Genomic DNA, 18473 nt, shown 5'->3' with positions numbered 1-18473 from the left:
TAGCTTCCTTCTCGATCGCCTCGCGCTCTCGTCGGGTCAGAGGCTGTGCTTCGGCGTTCGGGTCGATGTCCTTGGCCTTGATCGCCTTGGTCGACGCAAAGTTGGGGTTTTGGACCTGGATGATGCCCGCCACGCCCTTGGGCTTGGGCACTTTCTTCTCCTCTATCTCGTCCTCCTTTTCTTCGACGATGCGGTCAAACACCACGCCGTCCGCGTCCTCCTCATCGTCGTCCTCGTCGTCGGACTCTCCGTCGTCCCGTCGCACGCGACGCTTCTCCTGACGGACCTCCTCCACGACATTGCGCGCTTCGAGCTCCTCGGCACTGGTGACGAACTTGCGGTTTCCGCCCTTGAGCGAGTTGCGCTTGGACGACTTAGCCTTCTTCGCTGCGGCGTCGCCTTTTCCACTCATTATCAAATTCGAATTTGGCGGAGAATGCCGAGAAAACCTCTCGCAACACATACTTTGCCCCTTTTCCACCAGTGAGAACAAGACCTGTGAGAATGCATGTCACGATTGTGCGCGGCACTTTCTGGTGCTTTCAAGTGTGAAGAATGAAGGTTAAGTACATCGATCTCAGGATAATCTAAAGTCTACTGGTGATGGCCCCTTATACTGCTGTATAGTAGTGAGCGCTGGCTAGTATTGTTGTCTTTACTACGTAACTTAGTATATTCTAAACTGGAGCGACATGGACAATGAATCGACATAACCAAATGTACGCAGAAGAATTGAGCCAATCAGAATGTAGTAAACCATATACTAGTACTATTGTAGTACCACACTTTTTTACATTCAAAATTCAGTACTAACGGTTACAAAGAATTGATCGATGGATTTGGCGATTCAGCCCAAACTGTAAAGTCCAAAATTGATAACGTGGTTATAAGTTACTACTGAGTACTACTAAGATTATACGTATAACGTTAGTATGACTTTTGAACTCTGACGATCGTTTGGGGACTTCCCCTTGTAGTAACGTTATTCAAGTCCTTCAGTTTCTTGCAATTCAGTTTCACTGTGCGTTGCAGCCAACGCTGGGCTGCTCTACAAGCCTTGGCAGTCGGGGGGACTACAGTGTGCCAAATGTAGTTACCAGTAAATACGGAAAAGTGAATCCTAGTAGACGTCGATAGCGTTAGTGATGATTAGCTCCACGAGTGAGCTATATCCTTCTACTTGGCAGCCACTACGGCGTAGCCTGGGACATAAAAGGCCAGGTCTCGGATCGTTTTGTTGGAACTTCAGGGGAAGGCAACCTTGAGCAGCGAAAAGTCCTTTTCCGGGTGCAGCATGTACGCTTCGTAATGCCATCAGGAGTGTGTCAAAGCAAAAGAGCCACGGAAGGAGGTTGACGTCGGCAGTTCTCGATGGTCCTTGGCGGGTCTCGGTAGATCATCTCCAGTTCTGACAAGAGGGCTCGAAGGCGCGCATTCCGTCCACAAACAAGTGAACAGCGTTCCCTTACGACAGTCCAAGTAAAACACTTGTAGATATGCAGCCAAGAGAAGATAAGTACCTCGTCGCGACCACCCAGGTAGCCGTAAAACGGAACGTGGGCGTAACCAAGTCCGCTAATGCTGCGACTTTGGGCGCCCCGACCAAACGTCCAAGTACTTGACGACGAGGGTAGATTCGTATACGTGGGTGCCGTCGTGAATGAGGTGGGGAACGCCCCCCTATCGGATGACGAGCTGGCTGTAGGACGGGGGGGGGGTGAACACGTTGAGCTCGACGGCGCTGAGGGGGCCTGCACTTCCAGGCCACCCATGACGCAGCTGAAAACGTTCAGTTTGCCGTCGGCTTTGATGAGTGCCACGACCTGGTTGTCCGTGAGCGCTGTGTAGTCGGTTCAAAGATCATTTGTGAATTTCGTTACTAGTACTAGTAGCACCTAAAATATGGTCTATCTTGACACGTTTGCCGTGCGCATTCGATTGCGGAGTTACCAAGTGCAAGTTGGCCTTGAACACACACAACCGCACTTTGCCGTTGTGTTCAAGGCCAACTTGCACTTGGTCGTCATTCAAAGACGTAAAGTGCGGTTGTGTGTGTTCAAGGCCAACTTGCACTTGGTCCAAAGTGCACTTGTTCACCTGCTTTGTGTCTCGTCCGTATGCCACTCGAGCCCAGTGGACCGCCGTGGAAGTCGCCGCTGCCCTGGATAACGTCACCGAAGTTCACGTCATGCACTTCCCAGCGTGCTACGAGAAGATCACGACGGCACGGCCCCCTTCTTGGTCGACGATGATTTCAACTTATACGATATGCCGTTATTGCTCAGTAAACTCTACCCCCTAGGACTTTGCCACAAAGCGTCGTTGCTGGCCTTTCCATGTTTGACACCACTTTAGTGTACTGTACATATCAGTAATAAACAAGTCGAGAATGTTGGCTTTGCTGCAGTCAATGAGTAGAACAACAAAGCCAAAGCCGTGCTGGCGCATTTGACCATCCTTGAACGCTGGCTCTACGGCGACAACGCCAGCACATACCGAATCAAGGGCCCTTACGTGCCAGGCGACGAACTCAGTGCATACGACATCCACATTTGGCCGTGTGTATTTCGCTACGAAATGTTCCTTGGTGACTTCAAGTATCATGCTGAACATCGTTTGATTTCTCCACACCGCGTGCATTGCTTAACCATCCTTTCGACCAACTGTGCGTGGACGATGCCTATTCCATTCAAGGCTACGCCGTCCCCATTGAACAAGCACGAGTGTTATCTTTCCTGCATGCAAGTACTCCTCGTGGTATCTTTGACACTAAAACCTCATTCAAATGATCAGACTGGTTTCCGCAATCTATTTGATCGATACCTCCTGTGTAATCACGTTTGTGCTCTCCCTACCTATTTCGTTGACCTAGTGTCCGATGTGGCATCGACTGTGCTCGCAGCCTTAACCGATCAACTCGACTTTGGGTCGTTCCAGCAGTGTTATCCTAGCCGGCTGTCCCGAGACCTGCATCTGCGGCGACGCCATGCAGTCGCCCGTGCGTTGGCTGGCATGCGGATACATGTTTTGCCAAGAATGCGTGGCCCAATGGTGTGTGTGATCGAGAACGATCGTGTCTGCTCTGCCGCGCCGCCCACGTTGTGATGAATCATCTCAAGTACACGGGTGATGGCACCAGCTAAGGTATAGGCGATCACTCAGAAGAAAATGTATCATCATCTTGCCTTCCGAGTTGGTGCCGCTTCGTGATTGAAATCCTTGCGATGCCATTGGGTATTGACTAGCCAATCCATCTGCGTTCCAAAGCGTCTCAAGGGTCATCCACCAATCACAGCAGAGTTGCGTCAGCTTGGGCAAATCATAATCAAAATGCCATTGGGAATCCCCGCATTTCGATCGACCAGCTCACACGATCATTTTCAATCCTTGATCAAACAACCCACCCGCTCAGCACCAAACATGGCCCAGCACTCTGACTTTGTCCCAACGTACCCTTCAGTGAACTACTCGTCCCTGTCCAACGACCAACTGGACGCGCTGCGCGCGGGATCCACCGACGGCGTCGTGCACATATTCAACAACATCGTGTGTCCATTCGGCCACCGAGCGCTGTGGATCGCCTTGGAAATCAACGCGCCATTTCAGGTCATTGAAGTGTCCTTGAGTAACCAGCCTGCCTCGTACGGCGAAAAGTTCAACCGATACGAGACAGTGCCGTTCCTGCTGGATAACGGATTCCCCGTGTACGAATCTTCGATTGTGGCGCAATATTTAGACTCAAAGTTCAACCACGGCAACTTGCACCAGTCCAGTGACCCCCAAGCAGCCTCCGTGGTGCAGCTGGCGACGGCCAAGTTCGAAGCTAGACCGTTCTACGTGTACTTGCAAGTGGGGGGGGGCAGGGCGGAGGCCGACGTGCGCGACGTGCTCACCGAGCTCGAGACCATTTACAGCCAGCATGGCAAGGAAGGTCCGTACTTGCTCGGAGGCACCCTCAGCAGCGCCGAAATCAACCTTGTGCCCTTCTTCTTCCGGTTCAACGTCCTGTTGAAGCATTACCGCAAGGTGGACCTGTTTGCTGATTACCCCCGCTTGAAGGCGGCGCTGGACGCGGCGGTCGTCCGGCCTGCATTCCAGCAAACCGCGCGTGAGCCCCAGTATTACATCGATGCGTACGCTGGCCTCGTCAGCCGTGCTGCCACCCGTTAATTCGAACATAACTATGCAGTGGTGTTCGATTCAAAACGTTAACGTTGTTTCTGTTTGACGGCAATGCCACCCACACTTCAACTCCACTTTATGATGAGTGTCAAATCGCGACGATTATTCCTATCACTGATACAGCAATTTGCCACCTCACATAGCAGTGCCATGGATATGGTCGTATCTTCCTTGGGGCGTCAAGTTGAAGTTGAACGAGATGATTACTCCATCGAGGTATCTTCCTTCTTCTGGGAATTGGTTGAGATCGTCAGCCCGTGCTTGTGATTGGTGCAGAAGTAGCCAATCAAAAATGCCCATGCCACTGCATCAAAGCGCGGCGGCTGCATCCGACTTCGAAAGACTTGCGGTCGCGAAGAGCTGTCATTTTTGCATTTGCATTCAACTCACCAAGACAACCAGCCTCATCATGACCACTGCTGCTGACCACGTTCCTACCTACCCTTCCGTGGACTACGCGTCGTTTTCGGACGACCAGTTGGATGCGTTCCACACTTCTCCCGACCTTCGGCTCTTCAGCAACATCAACTGTCCGTACGGCCAACGGGCACTTTGGACTGCCCTTGAAGTGAACGCGCCATTCCAAGTCGTCGAAGTGTCGTTGGCGAACCAGCCAGACAGCTACGGCGAAAAGTTTAACCGGTATGGCACGGTGCCGTATCTCTTGGATAACGGGTTTGCAGTATACGAGTCTGCGATCGTGGCCCAGTACTTGGACGCCAAGTTCAACCAAGGGCGGTTGCATCGAAAGGATGATGTCCAAGCCGCGACGCTGGTCCAGCTAGTGATTGCCCAGTTTGAAGCTCGTCCGTGGTACCAGTACTTGCGCACGGGCGACGAAAAGGCCAAGGAACAAGGCGTCGAGATTCTCAAGGAACTGGAAACGATCTTCACCGTCAACGCCAAAGCGTACCGCGACCAAGGCCCGTACTTACTTGGCGCAGAATTGAGCAGTGCCGAGATCAACCTGTTTCCGTTCTTCTACCGGCTTGACGTGTTGCTCGGCCATTACCGTAAACTGGACTTTTTGGCCGACTTCCCCGCCCTCAGAGCCGCGTTCGACGCTGCCAAGGCCCGCAAAACGTTCCAGCAAACCATCCGCACGCCCGAGTACCTCATCCAGCAATTCGCCCCGCACTTCAACCCTACCCCATAAATCAAGACGAATATATCATCGATGTTGGAGCGTGCTAAAGAATGGGCTGATACAGTGGGCTGCTTTGTAGTTAGTACCGTACATCAGTTGATGTGAGGAACCCTGATCAGTATTAGGACTGCCTCACCTACAGCTCATTCACATGGTCGTAAGAGGATGGCCCTACCCTTTCTTCCACTAACTCATGACCAAAAGTCTGCTTTACCCCTCTACTAGACACCCACGAACTCAACTACAGTCTATATCGAATTGACGGGATTATTCAAAGGCTTGGTGCATAGCATACGGTAATGTGAGGTTTATAGTACACTTACACACACTACGACGAAGTTTGACAGGTGCAACCGCCAGCACGAAGGTTGTTGTCCCAAAGCATTACTGTACAAGCCATACATCGTATACTGTATGAGAACGATTCTCTACATCTATTTCTACCACCATACGAACTAGAGGGCTATCTGTTTTGAAAACCCAGGTCTAGAGTTCCACATACAATGGTCTTGGTTAGATTAATAGTCCAACGTTACAACAACTCTTACCCCTAAAGGGGGCCTCGGTCGTGATAGCAGGTCGGCCAAGAGTCTAGGATGGTGGCGTTGCTCGGACCTCATGTTGGGGTCGAGTTCCACTTGGTCACGGGCTGAAAAGCCACACAGCGTAGGGGCGCTAGCCCCAAGCTTCTCGCTCCGCCGCGCGCAAACGGCCCTGCTGCTGGTCGCTCAGAGAAGGCGCTGGGGGTTCGACCCGCTAGGACTCGATTTTGGTGAAGAAAGCTGGTTCACGGCATGGCCTCAAGTTCATTTTCGTCAGATGAATGTACCAAACCCGTGTGTGTGGGTTTGGTTCCTTCACAACTGACGAAAATCAACTTTCCGTGGTATGGAATTTTTGATTGCCTACTGCTACACCAATCACAAGCATGGGCTGACGATCTCAACCAAAGGAAGAAGATACAGCACCTCGATAGAGTAATCTTGTTCAACTTCAACTTGAAGAGGCAAAGTAAGCACTACAGACCTGCGCTATATTCATGGCACTACACTTGCATTATATGAGGCGGCAATGCTGTAGACAGCAACGTGAATAACTCATGATTCGAATGGCACTCATCACACAGGGGAGTTGAAGTGTTGGTGGCATTGCCGTCAAACAGCAACAACGTTAACGTTTTGAATCGAACACCACTGCATAGTTATGTTCGAATTAACTGGTGGCAGCACGGCTGACGAGGCCAGCGTACGCATCGATGTAATACTGGGGCTCACGCGCGGTTTGCTGGAACGCAGGCCGGACGACCGCCGCGTCCAGCGCCGCCTTCAAGCGGGGGTAATCAGCAAACAGGTCCACCTTGCGGTAATGCTTCAACAGGACGTTGAACCGGAAGAAGAAGGGCACAAGGTTGATTTCGGCGCTGCTGAGGGTGCCTCCGAGCAAGTACGGACCTTCCTTGCCATGTTGGTTGTAAATGGTCTCGAGCTCGGTGAGCACGTCGCGCACGTCGGCCTCTGCCCTGGCCCCCCCCACTTGCAAGTACACGTAGAACGGTCTAGCTTCGAACTTGGCCGTCGCCAGCTGCACCACGGAGGCTGCTTGGGGGTCACTGGACTGGTGCAAGTTGCCGTGGTTGAACTTTGAGTCTAAATATTGCGCCACAATCGAAGATTCGTACACGGGGAATCCGTTATCCAGCAGGAACGGCACTGTCTCGTATCGGTTGAACTTTTCGCCGTACGAGGCAGGCTGGTTACTCAATGACACTTCAATGACCTGAAATGGCGCGTTGATTTCCAAGGCGATCCACAGCGCTCGGTGGCCGAATGGACACACGATGTTGTTGAATATGTGCACGACGCCGTCGGTGGATCCCGCGCGCAGCGCGTCCAGTTGGTCGTTGGACAGGGACGAGTAGTTCACTGAAGGGTACGTTGGGACAAATTCAGAGTGCTGGGCCATGTTTGGTGCTGAGCGGGTGGGTTGTTTGATCAAGGATTGAAAATGATCGTGTGAGCTGGTCGATCGAAATGCGGGGATTCCCAATGGCATTTTGATTATGATTTGCCCAAGCTGACGCAACTCTGCTGTGATTGGTGGATGACCCTTGAGACGCTTTGGAACGCAGATGGATTGGCTAGTCAATACCCAATGGCATCGCAAGGATTTCAATCACGAAGCGGCACCAACTCGGAAGGCAAGATGATGATACATTTTCTTCTGAGTGATCGCCTATACCTTAGCTGGTGCCATCACCCGTGTACTTGAGATGATTCATCACAACGTGGGCGGCGCGGCAGAGCAGACACGATCGTTCTCGATCACACACACCACTGGGCCACGCATTCTTGGCAAAACATGTATCCCCATGCCAGCCAACGCACGGGCGACTGCATGGCGTCACCGGAGATGCAGCTCTCGGGAAAGCCGGCTAGGATAACACTGCTGGAACGACCCAAAGTCGAGTTGATCGGTTAAGGCTGCGAGCACAGTCGATGCCACATCGGACACTAGGTCAACGAAATAGGTAGGGAGAGCACAAACGTGATTACACAGGAGGTATCGATCAAATAGATTGCGGAAACCAGTCTGATCATTTGAATGAGGTTTTAGTGTCAAAGATACCACGAGGAGTACTTGCATGCAGGAAAGATAACACTCGTGCTTGTCCAACCGGGGACGGCGTAGCCTTGAATGGAATAGGCATCGTCCACGCACAGTTGGTCGAAAGGCTGGTAAGGCAATATATGTGGCGAGGAGAAGTGGAAAGTTGGTCAACAGGATGCTTGAAGTCACCAAGGAAAACAGTTCGTAACGAAATATAAACGCTTCAGCCAATGTAATATGAACAATTCGACGCCTACCGGTACTGGTTCGTTTGACTGGGCTGGATATTGCCATTAAAAGTTGAATGTTATTATACGTACCGGTATATAGTGACTCGAATGTATTGTTTTGCCGCATGAGGGTGATATATAAATATTCCGCGTAATGACATTCGCGTAGCTTTCAGTGCACATAATAGGCTAAAGATGAAACGTTTGGAACAACCATTATTATACACTTTGTACTTAACGTCTCATGTTTGTTCATCAAAGCAATGTCTGCTTAACCGCGTGGAGGTCGTCGTTGTACTGGTGATGGTCTCCTTCGGACAATGACAACGGGCGATCCCCCGTCGAGAGCACGACAATCCCCACGAGGATGAACGCGATGCCGGCGCTGTAAACCCCCCAGTGCCAACCACTCAGGTCCTTCATGTCCCCAAAGAAGCAAATGCCAGAGATGGCCCCGCCCATGAGCAACGTGGCTTCGTAGATGTAAATGACAAACAGAGCATCGTACAGATGCAGCGCCATGTTCATCAGGTACAGCCCAGACATGGCAAACCCCAGAGCGGCCAGACCCACGACGTACACTAACGGGGTCGTAAACACTTCCTACATGAACACAAAGAAGATGGTCGAGCTGTGTGTAGAACTCCTCAGACAAGAATGATACTACTACTAGTATGGTGGGGGGGACAGAAAGAGGCAAGTGGATGACGTTACCCGAGGGTCGTTGTGTGTGAGCCTCAGCAGCGCACACATGCAATACAATTGCCCGCTGATGCTGCCCGCCATCGATGCCAAGGACACGCGGCAGCATGTGCTTTTGAAGATGACGTTTGGATCGTCTGAGATTTCGTCATCGCGGCGACGATGGTGGTATCCCCAAGCTTGGAAGAAGGCAGGTGACGCGCAGCGCAACAATATCATCAAGACAACGATGTACGTCGTGATGTACACGAGGAAGGGGGCAGATGTGAAGTGTGAGGCCAGCTCGTTGATGGGGATGTCATGCGTTTGATGGCTGCCGACTCCTCCGACAACGACACAGCCGAGAAAGATGATTGTGGCTCCAATCATGTCCTGTCGACAAGGAAACGTTGGCAACGATTGTGCAGGTTGAAGAGGCTAACGTACCCGAGTCCTGAGGGTCTCGTTGAGGATGTACGGTGAAAGCACGGTGTTCCACACCACACACAGTCCACCCATGGGCGCCAGGAGCGACTGCGGCGCAAACTTGTACGCCGAGATGCACAACGCCGGGTTCACGACCACGATCAAGGCCATGCCTCCGCCCCACCAGCACGTGGCTTCCGACGATTCCAAGGCCACGCTCGGTCGGAAGGACAGCTTGATCATGATCTTGCCCAAGACGCCGACGATGGACGCTATGAAGCTCAAGAGCAGCCCAAATGGCCAGCCTAGTAGATCTACCATGTTCGTTTGCGACTTGTTGGGTCGGTTTTCCCTTCGACACATCCGGATAAACACGAGAAATATCCGGGACATATTTTGGATTGACCGTTTCATGTTGAAACCGACCGACGGATTGGTGCTAAAAAGTGTGTTGATGCTGGTATTAATAGCGTAGATTGATAATGCAGATACTATAATTTTGTGGTAATCCAAGGTCTTGGCCGAGTTAAGTCGTTCTGCTGGAGCTCGTTGACTCACGGGAAAAGGTGCTACATACGTTCACGAAGGAGCAGGTTCAGCATTGGGGTCCATTGTGGTTATGAATACGCAACGAAATCCTTCGGCATGGCCTCATCGTACCCCGTCTGCCATCCTTGTGGTGATACGACTCAACTACGCTTGCCTAGCCGAGGGTGGCCATACAATGGTGTGGGATAGCTGATCGTTACATTTCATATACTAGTACTACGTAGTATGTTTAGTACTGTAGGATGTCAATCCAACTTCAACCTTGTTCAACCTTTTGTGACCATCCGAATTTGGACCATCCTCCAGGAGAAAGTTCAGCGGAACATTGAGCCGGGATTCTAGCGTATCAGCTAGGGTATATGTTTTACATTTACAACGGTAACTTTAGCAGCATTATTATATTCGTTAATTTTATGTATCTTCAAATTTGAATACAAACACTCGAAACAAGTGGACTATATTTTTCATCTTTTACAGCGCACCCATGTTTTTTTCCCGAGCGTCATGCCAATATCAAACCCACTCGAAAAACGCGGAATGTGATTGGTGGCATTTAACCCTAATACGCGATTGGGCATACAAAATTGGTATGGTTTAAGGAAATTATTCGACTTGAATATTCGATTTTACTGCTGAAGTTTAAATTTCGCATTCTGATTGGCTTATGTATGACGAAATAAGGAATTTGGTTTGTGCAACCACCTATTTTCGTCCACGGATATGAGATCCAGTGACACGTTTCCATTTTCACATTTCTCGTACTATGCTTGCTGCTCGACGCGCTTCCCGCATTGCCACCGCGAGCCCTTCGCTCCGCCGAGGCCTCTCTTCCTCCACCACTTCCATCCCTCATGACAAGGAGCGCTTGATCATCTTCGACACAACCCTGCGCGATGGCGAACAATCTCCTGGCGCAACCTTGAGTTTCAAGGAGAAACTGCACATCGCTAGAGGACTCCATGCGATGGGGGTCGACGTTTGCGAAGCTGGTTTTCCAATTGCATCTCCTGGCGACTTTGACGCGGTGTCGGCGATCGCGCAAGAGATCGGGCCGTTGTCGCGTCCGTCGAACCCGGACTTCATGACGATTTGTGGGTTGGCGCGCGCGACCGAAAATGATATCCAACGGAGTTTCGACGCTATCAAGCATGCACCGAACCACCGTATCCACTTGTTCCTTGCCACGTCCGACATCCATCTCAAGTACAAGCTCAAGATCTCGCGGGACGAATGCATTCGGCGCGCAGTCGAGGCGGTGCAGTTCGCCGCATCGTTGAGTCATCAAGTGGAGTTTTCCCCCGAGGATGCTGGGCGAAGCGACCCCGACTTTCTGTGCGACGTGCTGGCGGAAGTGATTGCTGCCGGCGCCACCACACTCAACATCCCCGACACTGTCGGGTACACCGTGCCGGACGAGTATGGCGCCTTGATCGGGTACTTGATCAAGAACACGCGCGGCGCCGAGAAGGCCGTGTTCTCGACCCATTGCCATAACGACTTGGGTTTGGCGACGGCAAACACGTTGGCGGGGGTGCTGCATGGCGCGCGACAGGTCGAAGTGACGATGAACGGGATTGGCGAGCGCGCCGGCAACACGTCGCTGGAAGAGCTGGTCATGACGCTCCAGACGCGGCCGCACTTGTACCCCGTGGCGTCGCACATCGATTCGACACACATCATGAAGTGCAGTCGCATGGTGAGCCATTACACGGGTATTGCGATCCAGCCCAACAAGGCGATTGTGGGCGCGAACGCATTTGCGCACGAGAGCGGCATCCACCAGGATGGCGTGCTCAAGCATCAAGCGACGTACGAGATCATGCTGCCCGAGTCTGTCGGGCTAACCGAGAACCGCATGGTGCTGGGTAAGCACTCGGGGCGGCACGCGTACAGCAAGCGGCTGGCCGAGCTCGGGTACGCCGATTTGACTGCGGCGCAGCTCAACCACTTTGTCGAAAAGTTCAAAGTGCTCGCAGATGAAAAGAAGACCGTGACGGACGCCGACATGGAAGCCATCGTGAACGACGATCTGTTCAAGCCCGAAACTTTCTGGACGCTGGACGCCGTGCATGTGACAGCGGGCAACCTCGTCAAGCCTACCGCCACCGTCACCGTGACCTTCAAGGACGGGTCCGAGGTGTCGGAAGCGGCGATGGGCTCGGGACCCATCGAAGCCATGTTCTCAGCCATCTCGCGCGCCACCGGCTGCGGCGATCTCAAGTTGAACGAGTACACAGTCGAGAGCATCACGGATGGCACTGCCGCGCTTGGAGACGTCACCGTCCGCGTGAGTGAGATTGAAACGAATGAGGCTGCCGATGGACTGAACCCGCAGACCGGCGTAAGTCGCCGACGCCAGTACGTCGGCCATGGAGCTAACACGGACATCCTGGTCGCATCCGCCACTGCGTATGTGAATGCCGTCAATCGGGTGCTCGGCGCGCGGGAACAAGCGGTGAAACGACAAGAGAAAGCCAAGCGGATAGTTGAAATGAAGCCCAAGGCGTACATAGTAGCTAGCGTGTAAATAGATGAGAGCATATATTGTCGATTTGGTACAAATTTGGGGAGGGGGTTGCAATGGAATCAAACGATATACACAGTCGATCTGATTGGTTGAATTGTTTTCATTGGGAAGGTTTTGATTGGCTAATAATTTTGAGCTCATCTGAAGTAGCCAATCAAATCGATTTAAATTCCAACGAGAAACCACGCCACAATACGAAATTTCACCCGAAAGCACAATATAACGTTATTGTTGATTTCATACAAATTTGGGGAGGGGGTGCAATCGAATCGTGCGAACCGATCCTCAATCGATCTGATTGGTTGTATTTCATTGAGAAGGTTTTGATTGGCTAATCATTTTGAGCCCATCTGAGGTAGCCAATCAAATCGATTTAAATTCCAACGAAATTTCACTCGAAAGCACAATACTACAATAGTACTACTATTCATACTGTATTAATAGTATGATTGGATTTGGGACGAATTTCTGGACATCATTCAATCGGTCCCATTGGTCACTCTGAAATTACTTGGTGCTGATTGGCTATAGCTTTCTACCGGAAAGGGGATATTAGCCAATCAGATATCGTGGCATGGTAGTTGAACAACGAACATTCTACGGAATTCGTAGGCCAGAACTTGACTTTTGTATGCAATCGTAGGCGTACACCCCTACGATTTCACCATTTCGAAATCCTCAACCTCAATTTTTTTCCAAGCTATATACGAATTTGTAGCAAACATAAAATTTCGCAATTCATTTGTGAATTGACGAAATCGTAGGGAGCTGGTCCTACGATTTTCATATCCAATGAGATCTCAAGAAAATCACAAATTGCTGGACTCCAATTGACCAATCCTCCTCTATTTTACAGGTCACATGCCAAAGGGGAATGTGAGGCTTCCTAGTGGTACAGTAATGCCATTGATAGCACTAGGTATGTATCGTTAGCAGTACGCAAGTTAGGCTGCGTTGTATTAGTACGTAGTAGGAAGGAGCGATCGTTATTAAAGTAATCTGTTGACAGTCGAGCTGGACGCGTTTGTGAATCAAGACTTTATGGAAATTCTTGTGTGGGTCATAATCACACAAAACCCGTAAGTATATCTCTGTTATGAAGCAAGTATTGAACTATTAACGGGTCAAGTTGTTGACAGTGGTCCATCTACATTTCTCCAATTCAAGTGCAAGCAATTGCATAAATCTACTTCAGGAATATCGTTAATATCACGTGGTTGGATGTTCACCTTTGAGGACCTTGGCGTATGCACTGCTAGTATGACGTTGCATTACTCCATGCAGAGGCACGTTGGAGTCGTCCGACGATAACGGATGCCTCACAAGCGGACAGGGTCGTGGTGACGGCATGGATGCTTAAAGTCAACATTGATGTCGAAAATATTACCGTAACGTTAGTACTACATGACTATGGTATTCCCTCGTCGCATAATTGTACTAATAGTACTCGTATCATCATGCAGCCTGCATTTGATTGTCAATAGTGTTTCGCGATGAACACTGATTTGTGATTGAATTATCCAATCATTGTACAGGTGTGTTTTCATTGGTTAAATATGAAATCGTAGGCAATCTCCCTACGAATTCCATAAATAAGTCAATGAAATTTCACAATAAAAAAAATGCAGCCAAAATACACTGTACTGGTCGATTCAACCGGATATTATTTCCGGAATTCCGGACGTCATTATCCGGACGATGTTCCGAGCTACTTTGAACGCGGCAGTGCCTCCCGTTTTGCGATGTCGACAGCCCGCTTCACGTTCATCGGCCTCTTGTGGGCCGCGCTCGCGTCCTGCATCATGTATATCTACGCATCGTCGTTATCATGACATCATCACATGCTTAATGATCCTGTGTATGTAGGGGTGCCACCATTGAAGGCCGTATCTCGTATCCTGCCAATGTGCCCCCGCCAGTGTCGATCGACGGCGGCTTGCCTTCGCTCCAAGTCGTGCTCGACGGCGGCGTGCGGTCAACGCTGTCGACTCACGACGGTCGTTTTTCCTTCTATGATGTGCCTGCTGGTCGCTACACCGTGGACATCCATTCCCCTGTGTACATCTTCAGCCAGGTAACTGCAAGAATAGGCTTGGACACATGACTGATGCATGGAGTTTTTGCGCAGTTCAAGGTCGACATCAGCACGACCGGCGACATCCGTGTGCTCGAATTCAAGTACCCCGGGACGCCCAAGCTTGCCGTGTCGCACCCGTTGGTCGTGGACGCTTTAGCTCAAGTCCAGTACTTTCAAGTACGTCAAGTCGAAAACACCATTGTAGGTCGAGTTCTGACCCTTGTTCTGCAGCCCCGCGAGAAGTTTAGTGTGATCGACTTGATCAAGAACCCGTCGTTCCTGGCGCTGATCGTGCCGCTCTTCATGGTGTGGGTCTTGCCCAAGTTGACCGAATCGATGCTTGGTACGTAACCTTGTGGTCGTTGTTGCATGTGGCTGACCTTCCTTCTGTAGACCCGGAAGAGTTCAAGCAAGCGCAAGAAGAGATGGGCGCCGCCGCGGACCCGAGCAGCTTGATCAAGGGTTTCTTTGGTGGCGGCGGCGGCGATGCCAAGGACGACGAAGACAGTGACTAATGAGTGTGCAATAAACATAACCGTTCTCATTTTGTGTGTCGTCTTATTTGTCGTCTGGGATACAATATTCGTAGTGGGGACGAATTAATAGCTGAATTATTTGGTCGAGAGGACGATAAATAACAACTATGTCCGGAGAATAACTACTTATTTGACGAGGGAGTAGTAAATAAGCGCACTATCGCCATTGCAACTGCAACGTAGTATTCGTAGATAGGGTGGTGAAGAACACCTCCTTGAATACGTGTTATTTGTCGCCCTTGGTGGATTATCCGGATATTTCCATTCAAGCGGTTGGTGCATTGGGTTTGGCAAGTCATCCTCAGGAGAACATGACGTCGACGCGTGCTCGCCTGGAGCGCTTCTACAGCAAGTACAACCCTGACAAGAAAGGAGAGATCGATGGCGTGATGGAGAAGTATAAGGGTCGGGAAGCGTCTCTGTTTGAGGCGTTGGTGCGCAAGTACGGTCCGGAGCCGGACGCGAACGAGGAGATCACGTTCGTGGACGCGATGACGCTGCGTTTGCTGGCGTTCTATGAAAAGTACAACCCCGACAAGGTGGCGGAGGTCCCGACTGTGCTGGCCAAGTATGCTGGGAAGGAGAAGCAATTGTTTGAAGCGTTGGTGAAGAAGTACGGCCCGGAACCTGGTGACGAATTGGACGACGACGATGACGAGAGCGAGGACGATTCCGAAGTCGGTTCTGAGGACGAGGAAGACGGCGGCGACGTGGAGGGCAAGGGGGGTCCGTTGTCTCGACAGATCGTGTACTGTCCCATCGACAACTTGCCGCCCGAGTACTGCGAGTACGGGCCGAGCTTCCACGAATGCAAGCCGTGGCTGGTCGAGCACGTGCCGACGTTGTTTATCCAAAAGTACAACCGAACCATTTCCGATTTGGTAGACGTGGAAGCGCAGATCGCCGCGGGCGTCGAAGGCATCACGCTCGAAGCCGAGGGGTCCAAGAGTACGTCGCACATTGGTCGTGATGTGTTCTTGTAACGAGGGTGTGTGTGTGTGCTTGTAGGCGTCAAGAAGAAAAAAACCAAGGCAGACGCCGAGGGCAACGCCAAGGCGGGCGGGAACGTGTACGTGGAGCGATTCCAGCGGCAGAAGAAGAAGTTTGTGACTGTCGTGGCCGGCCTCGACGAGTACAAATCCCTCGACCTGAAGGACGTGGCCAAGAAGATGGGCAAGAAGTTTGCATGCAGCGCGTCCTTGAACAAGCTGGACGGCGGCAAGGCGCAGATTCAACTGCAAGGCGATGTGCAGCATGAACTGCCGCATTGGCTGGTGGAAGAGTTTGATATCCCCGAAGCGAATTTGTACCTGTTGGAGAAGGGCAAAAGCGAGCGAGCGTTTTAACCAATCAAAAAACGATTCATCGCTGCACCCGTCACGTGATTGGCTGATGATACATACTACCTACTACGTAGTACTACTAGTAGTACATAGTTACTGCCGAATGTTTCGAATGAAATGAAATGGTCCTACTAAAGTTTAGGTATTGATAGGGTCAAGTCGATTTGACATTACCAAGTACCAAATCGACCAATCAAAATCCAAACCACGAATCCAGTAGCCAATCACATCCATCTCTTCTTCCACATCGAATTAGTGTGTGACTATTACATTATGTTGTGTGACTGAAAGTAGTATGTGGTTAAATTAGTGTATGACTTAAAATAGTGTGACACTGGACGGTTCAAAGTCGATACAACGAAGCAATCGATGGACGTGGCGAAGCAATTCACGAGCGGCGGCTGCTGCTTGGAGGTTGTGTCGGTGGTACGATCCGGTTGAATTTGGCGCAGATCATCGCTTGCATCGAGTGGTGGTGCAGCGCAAAGAAGCCGACGATTTTGTCCAGCAGGTGGTCATCTGTCATCTTCTCCAGCACGTCCAGGCGGTCGCCGCGGCCGCCGCGGAGCTTATGCAGCCATTGCGCCACGGAGAGTGGGGACTGGCCGGAGCTGTCGATCGGCTGCGAAAACCTCACGAGCACACGTACCCCCACTGTATAATCGTCCACGGGTTCGATCACGGTCCTATTAATAGCATCGAGTTCAAACTGAAAAAGAACATACTTCGAACTATATTGTGGATTCGGTACAAATCGTCGAACCGACTCTCACCGCCGAATCGAATCACGAATCGACGCTATTGGCTAGTCCAATTTGAAGTGGATTTGATTGGCTCTTGCAGAAAGAAAAGTATATTCAACCAATCAGAACTCCAGCGTGATTCAATATTGATTAGACAAACCACACAAGTTTTGGAATTGTTTATAGCGAATTCACAATACACGATGGATTAAAGAACACAGAATCGGGAATTACATACATTCCAATACAAGACATTAGAACAATCGCACACACTCTCGAACGAGCAAAGGAAGACTGGTAGTGGGGCGGCGTCTCACCATTCGACAGAATCGCACATGAGCATGTCGGTGGGGTATGGATGGACTTCGTCGGCCAAGATACTTCGCGCGACGATCACAGCGCGGGGAACAACATCTGGGGGTGGATTTAAAGAATGCTTTAAAGAATCGTGGGGTTGGGAATGATGGTCTCCCACAGGATGCAATCGAAACAGGCGATGGAGGCTGTTGTACGTGACATCCTTTGTCCCTTTCAGCGCCACATACGAGATCTCGTCGTCGTTTCGATCCAAGGGCTGTCAAAAAAGCACATATTAAAAGAACAATAAGTGGTGCGTAAAAGAATTCAAAACACGGATAAAAGAACACGGGGCAAATTGAACCAATAAAAGAACGAGCATGAGATCGAGAATGTATGTACGTACCTTGACGCAGTCGTCCGTGCCAATGGCTTGCCGCACAAAGTCGTTGAGTCCTGCCCATGCAACACCCACAACGTCGTCGAGCGTCGCGTGGGGCACCGTGCACGCATGAAGCACATCCACATACACTACGCCGTGCTTGATCTGCGCTTGGATGTACGATGGGTCGGAAGGGGCGGGGACGGCGGCTGGTGCAAGGAGTACCGAAGGCATTGTGTGGAGCGCTAATTGACTGATGTACTCGAAACCAGATCGCCGCATGTCGTCCCCGCGGAACAGATGGGTGTCCTTCCAGGACTCGAGTTGCAGGGCAGGCGCCACCTATGTACAACCGTACATGATATTGGAGGAGAAATGGTGCATGGGGTACCGAGAACGGTTGGGAAGTCTGAACGAGGTGTTGCACATGACCGTGGAAGATCTGCAGTCGACGAAGCACCGAACGCAAGTTTGTATTCGTCACGGTTGCGGCCGCCGTGTCGTCGTAAAGCGCTTCCGCCACTTCGCGCCACGGCAGCAGCATCCGCGCCGTGCGGACATTCAACCGCAGCGCTTTCACTTGGTTCCGCAGGAACGATACTTCCTGTGCATACATCTCCCGCTTCTTCCGCTTCATCTCCTTGTCTTTCTGACGGCGGCGTATCAGCGAGGGAGACAACTCGGGTGCTCCGCCCGTCGTGCGCAGCATGCCTCAGGTTGTATGTGGGTGATGCGGACTGATCAAC

At 51.1% G+C, this 18473-nt stretch overlaps 10 protein-coding genes across 14 annotated transcripts; 5 read left to right on the top strand and 5 right to left on the bottom strand.

Moving 5' to 3' along the window:
• Positions 1-36: 36 nt before the first annotated feature.
• Positions 37-412, bottom strand: H257_07126 (hypothetical protein; the record flags this gene model as incomplete). The annotated part of the gene is made up of 2 exons (XM_009832557.1): positions 37-43; positions 96-412. 2 exons carry the CDS (start codon positions 410-412, stop codon positions 37-39), a joined length of 324 nt encoding a protein of 107 aa, XP_009830859.1.
• Positions 413-1245: 833 nt separating this feature from the next.
• On the bottom strand, positions 1246-3024 carry H257_07125 (hypothetical protein; the record flags this gene model as incomplete). The annotated part of the gene is made up of 6 exons (XM_009832556.1): positions 1246-1301; positions 1344-1464; positions 1521-1840; positions 1896-2161; positions 2381-2471; positions 2910-3024. The coding sequence occupies 6 exons, from the start codon at positions 3022-3024 to the stop codon at positions 1246-1248; spliced, it is 969 nt and encodes a 322-aa protein (XP_009830858.1).
• Positions 3025-3339: 315 nt separating this feature from the next.
• H257_07124 (hypothetical protein) lies at positions 3340-4255 on the top strand. Its single transcript, XM_009832555.1, has one exon. It carries the CDS (start codon positions 3421-3423, stop codon positions 4168-4170), a length of 750 nt encoding a protein of 249 aa, XP_009830857.1. The 5' UTR covers positions 3340-3420; the 3' UTR covers positions 4171-4255.
• A 250-nt stretch (positions 4256-4505) lies between these two features.
• On the top strand, positions 4506-5538 carry H257_07123 (hypothetical protein). The gene has a single exon (XM_009832554.1). The coding sequence runs from the start codon at positions 4592-4594 to the stop codon at positions 5336-5338; it is 747 nt and encodes a 248-aa protein (XP_009830856.1). The 5' UTR covers positions 4506-4591; the 3' UTR covers positions 5339-5538.
• A 1003-nt stretch (positions 5539-6541) lies between these two features.
• On the bottom strand, positions 6542-7291 carry H257_07122 (hypothetical protein; the record flags this gene model as incomplete). The annotated part of the gene is made up of 1 exon (XM_009832553.1): positions 6542-7291. The coding sequence occupies one exon, from the start codon at positions 7289-7291 to the stop codon at positions 6542-6544; it is 750 nt and encodes a 249-aa protein (XP_009830855.1).
• Positions 7292-8351: 1060 nt separating this feature from the next.
• Positions 8352-9626, bottom strand: H257_07121 (hypothetical protein). The gene is made up of 3 exons (XM_009832552.1): positions 9295-9626; positions 8881-9240; positions 8352-8769 (listed from the first exon to the last, which is right to left on the bottom strand). Exons 1-3 carry the CDS (start codon positions 9592-9594, stop codon positions 8422-8424), a joined length of 1008 nt encoding a protein of 335 aa, XP_009830854.1. The 5' UTR covers positions 9595-9626; the 3' UTR covers positions 8352-8421.
• A 941-nt stretch (positions 9627-10567) lies between these two features.
• On the top strand, positions 10568-12434 carry H257_07120 (2-isopropylmalate synthase). The gene has a single exon (XM_009832551.1). The coding sequence runs from the start codon at positions 10586-10588 to the stop codon at positions 12347-12349; it is 1764 nt and encodes a 587-aa protein (XP_009830853.1). The 5' UTR covers positions 10568-10585; the 3' UTR covers positions 12350-12434.
• Positions 12435-13994: 1560 nt separating this feature from the next.
• Positions 13995-14970, top strand: H257_07119 (hypothetical protein). 4 transcript variants are annotated; one of them, XM_009832548.1, is made up of 5 exons: positions 13995-14153; positions 14216-14423; positions 14478-14603; positions 14658-14769; positions 14820-14970. In XM_009832548.1, the coding sequence occupies exons 1-5, from the start codon at positions 14092-14094 to the stop codon at positions 14939-14941; spliced, it is 630 nt and encodes a 209-aa protein (XP_009830850.1). In that variant the 5' UTR covers positions 13995-14091; the 3' UTR covers positions 14942-14970. The 4 variants fall into 4 exon arrangements, with proteins under 4 accessions (XP_009830850.1, XP_009830852.1, XP_009830849.1 ...); XM_009832550.1 differs by having other exon boundaries at positions 14658-14970; XM_009832547.1 differs by having other exon boundaries at positions 14478-14769.
• A 244-nt stretch (positions 14971-15214) lies between these two features.
• Positions 15215-16446, top strand: H257_07118 (hypothetical protein). The gene is made up of 2 exons (XM_009832546.1): positions 15215-15910; positions 15971-16446. The coding sequence occupies exons 1-2, from the start codon at positions 15274-15276 to the stop codon at positions 16306-16308; spliced, it is 975 nt and encodes a 324-aa protein (XP_009830848.1). The 5' UTR covers positions 15215-15273; the 3' UTR covers positions 16309-16446.
• A 143-nt stretch (positions 16447-16589) lies between these two features.
• On the bottom strand, positions 16590-18465 carry H257_07117. Of its 2 annotated transcripts, XM_009832544.1 has the most exons (4): positions 18119-18465; positions 17752-18069; positions 17366-17622; positions 16590-16991 (listed from the first exon to the last, which is right to left on the bottom strand). In XM_009832544.1, the coding sequence occupies exons 1-4, from the start codon at positions 18434-18436 to the stop codon at positions 16694-16696; spliced, it is 1191 nt and encodes a 396-aa protein (XP_009830846.1). In that variant the 5' UTR covers positions 18437-18465; the 3' UTR covers positions 16590-16693. The 2 variants fall into 2 exon arrangements, with proteins under 2 accessions (XP_009830846.1, XP_009830847.1); XM_009832545.1 differs by lacking the exon at positions 16590-16991 and having other exon boundaries at positions 17230-17622.
• Positions 18466-18473: the final 8 nt, after the last annotated feature.

The sequence above is a fragment of the Aphanomyces astaci genome, assembly GCF_000520075.1.
Source record: "Aphanomyces astaci strain APO3 unplaced genomic scaffold supercont1.14, whole genome shotgun sequence".
NCBI classification, from domain to species: Eukaryota; Oomycota; class Saprolegniomycetes; order Saprolegniales; family Verrucalvaceae; genus Aphanomyces; species Aphanomyces astaci.
Note: the sequence above shows the minus strand (reverse complement) of the source record. Positions and strands in the feature narration are given on the sequence as shown.

Excerpts from the sequence above, each read along its gene's own strand:
- H257_07124 (XM_009832555.1), top strand. The coding sequence starts at position 3,421 with ATGGCCCAGCACTCTGACTTTGTCCCAACGTACCCTTCAGTGAACTAC.
- H257_07123 (XM_009832554.1), top strand. The coding sequence starts at position 4,592 with ATGACCACTGCTGCTGACCACGTTCCTACCTACCCTTCCGTGGACTAC.
- H257_07121 (XM_009832552.1), bottom strand. The coding sequence starts at position 9,594 with ATGGTAGATCTACTAGGCTGGCCATTTGGGCTGCTCTTGAGCTTCATA. Across the intron at positions 9,241-9,294 it reads ACGAGACCCTCAGGACTCGG|GACATGATTGGAGCCACAAT; the intron begins GTACGTTAGCCT and ends CCTTGTCGACAG. Across the intron at positions 8,770-8,880 it reads TCACACACAACGACCCTCGG|GAAGTGTTTACGACCCCGTT; the intron begins GTAACGTCATCC and ends GTGTTCATGTAG.
- H257_07120 (XM_009832551.1), top strand. The coding sequence starts at position 10,586 with ATGCTTGCTGCTCGACGCGCTTCCCGCATTGCCACCGCGAGCCCTTCG.
- H257_07119 (XM_009832547.1), top strand. The coding sequence starts at position 14,092 with ATGTCGACAGCCCGCTTCACGTTCATCGGCCTCTTGTGGGCCGCGCTC. Across the intron at positions 14,154-14,215 it reads GCGCTCGCGTCCTGCATCAT|GGGTGCCACCATTGAAGGCC; the intron begins GTATATCTACGC and ends CTGTGTATGTAG. Across the intron at positions 14,424-14,477 it reads CTGTGTACATCTTCAGCCAG|TTCAAGGTCGACATCAGCAC; the intron begins GTAACTGCAAGA and ends GTTTTTGCGCAG.
- H257_07118 (XM_009832546.1), top strand. The coding sequence starts at position 15,274 with ATGACGTCGACGCGTGCTCGCCTGGAGCGCTTCTACAGCAAGTACAAC. Across the intron at positions 15,911-15,970 it reads CGAAGCCGAGGGGTCCAAGA|GCGTCAAGAAGAAAAAAACC; the intron begins GTACGTCGCACA and ends GTGTGCTTGTAG.
- H257_07117 (XM_009832544.1), bottom strand. The coding sequence starts at position 18,436 with ATGCTGCGCACGACGGGCGGAGCACCCGAGTTGTCTCCCTCGCTGATA. Across the intron at positions 18,070-18,118 it reads AGACTTCCCAACCGTTCTCG|GTGGCGCCTGCCCTGCAACT; the intron begins GTACCCCATGCA and ends GGTTGTACATAG. Across the intron at positions 16,992-17,365 it reads ATGTGCGATTCTGTCGAATG|GACCGTGATCGAACCCGTGG; the intron begins GTGAGACGCCGC and ends TGCTATTAATAG.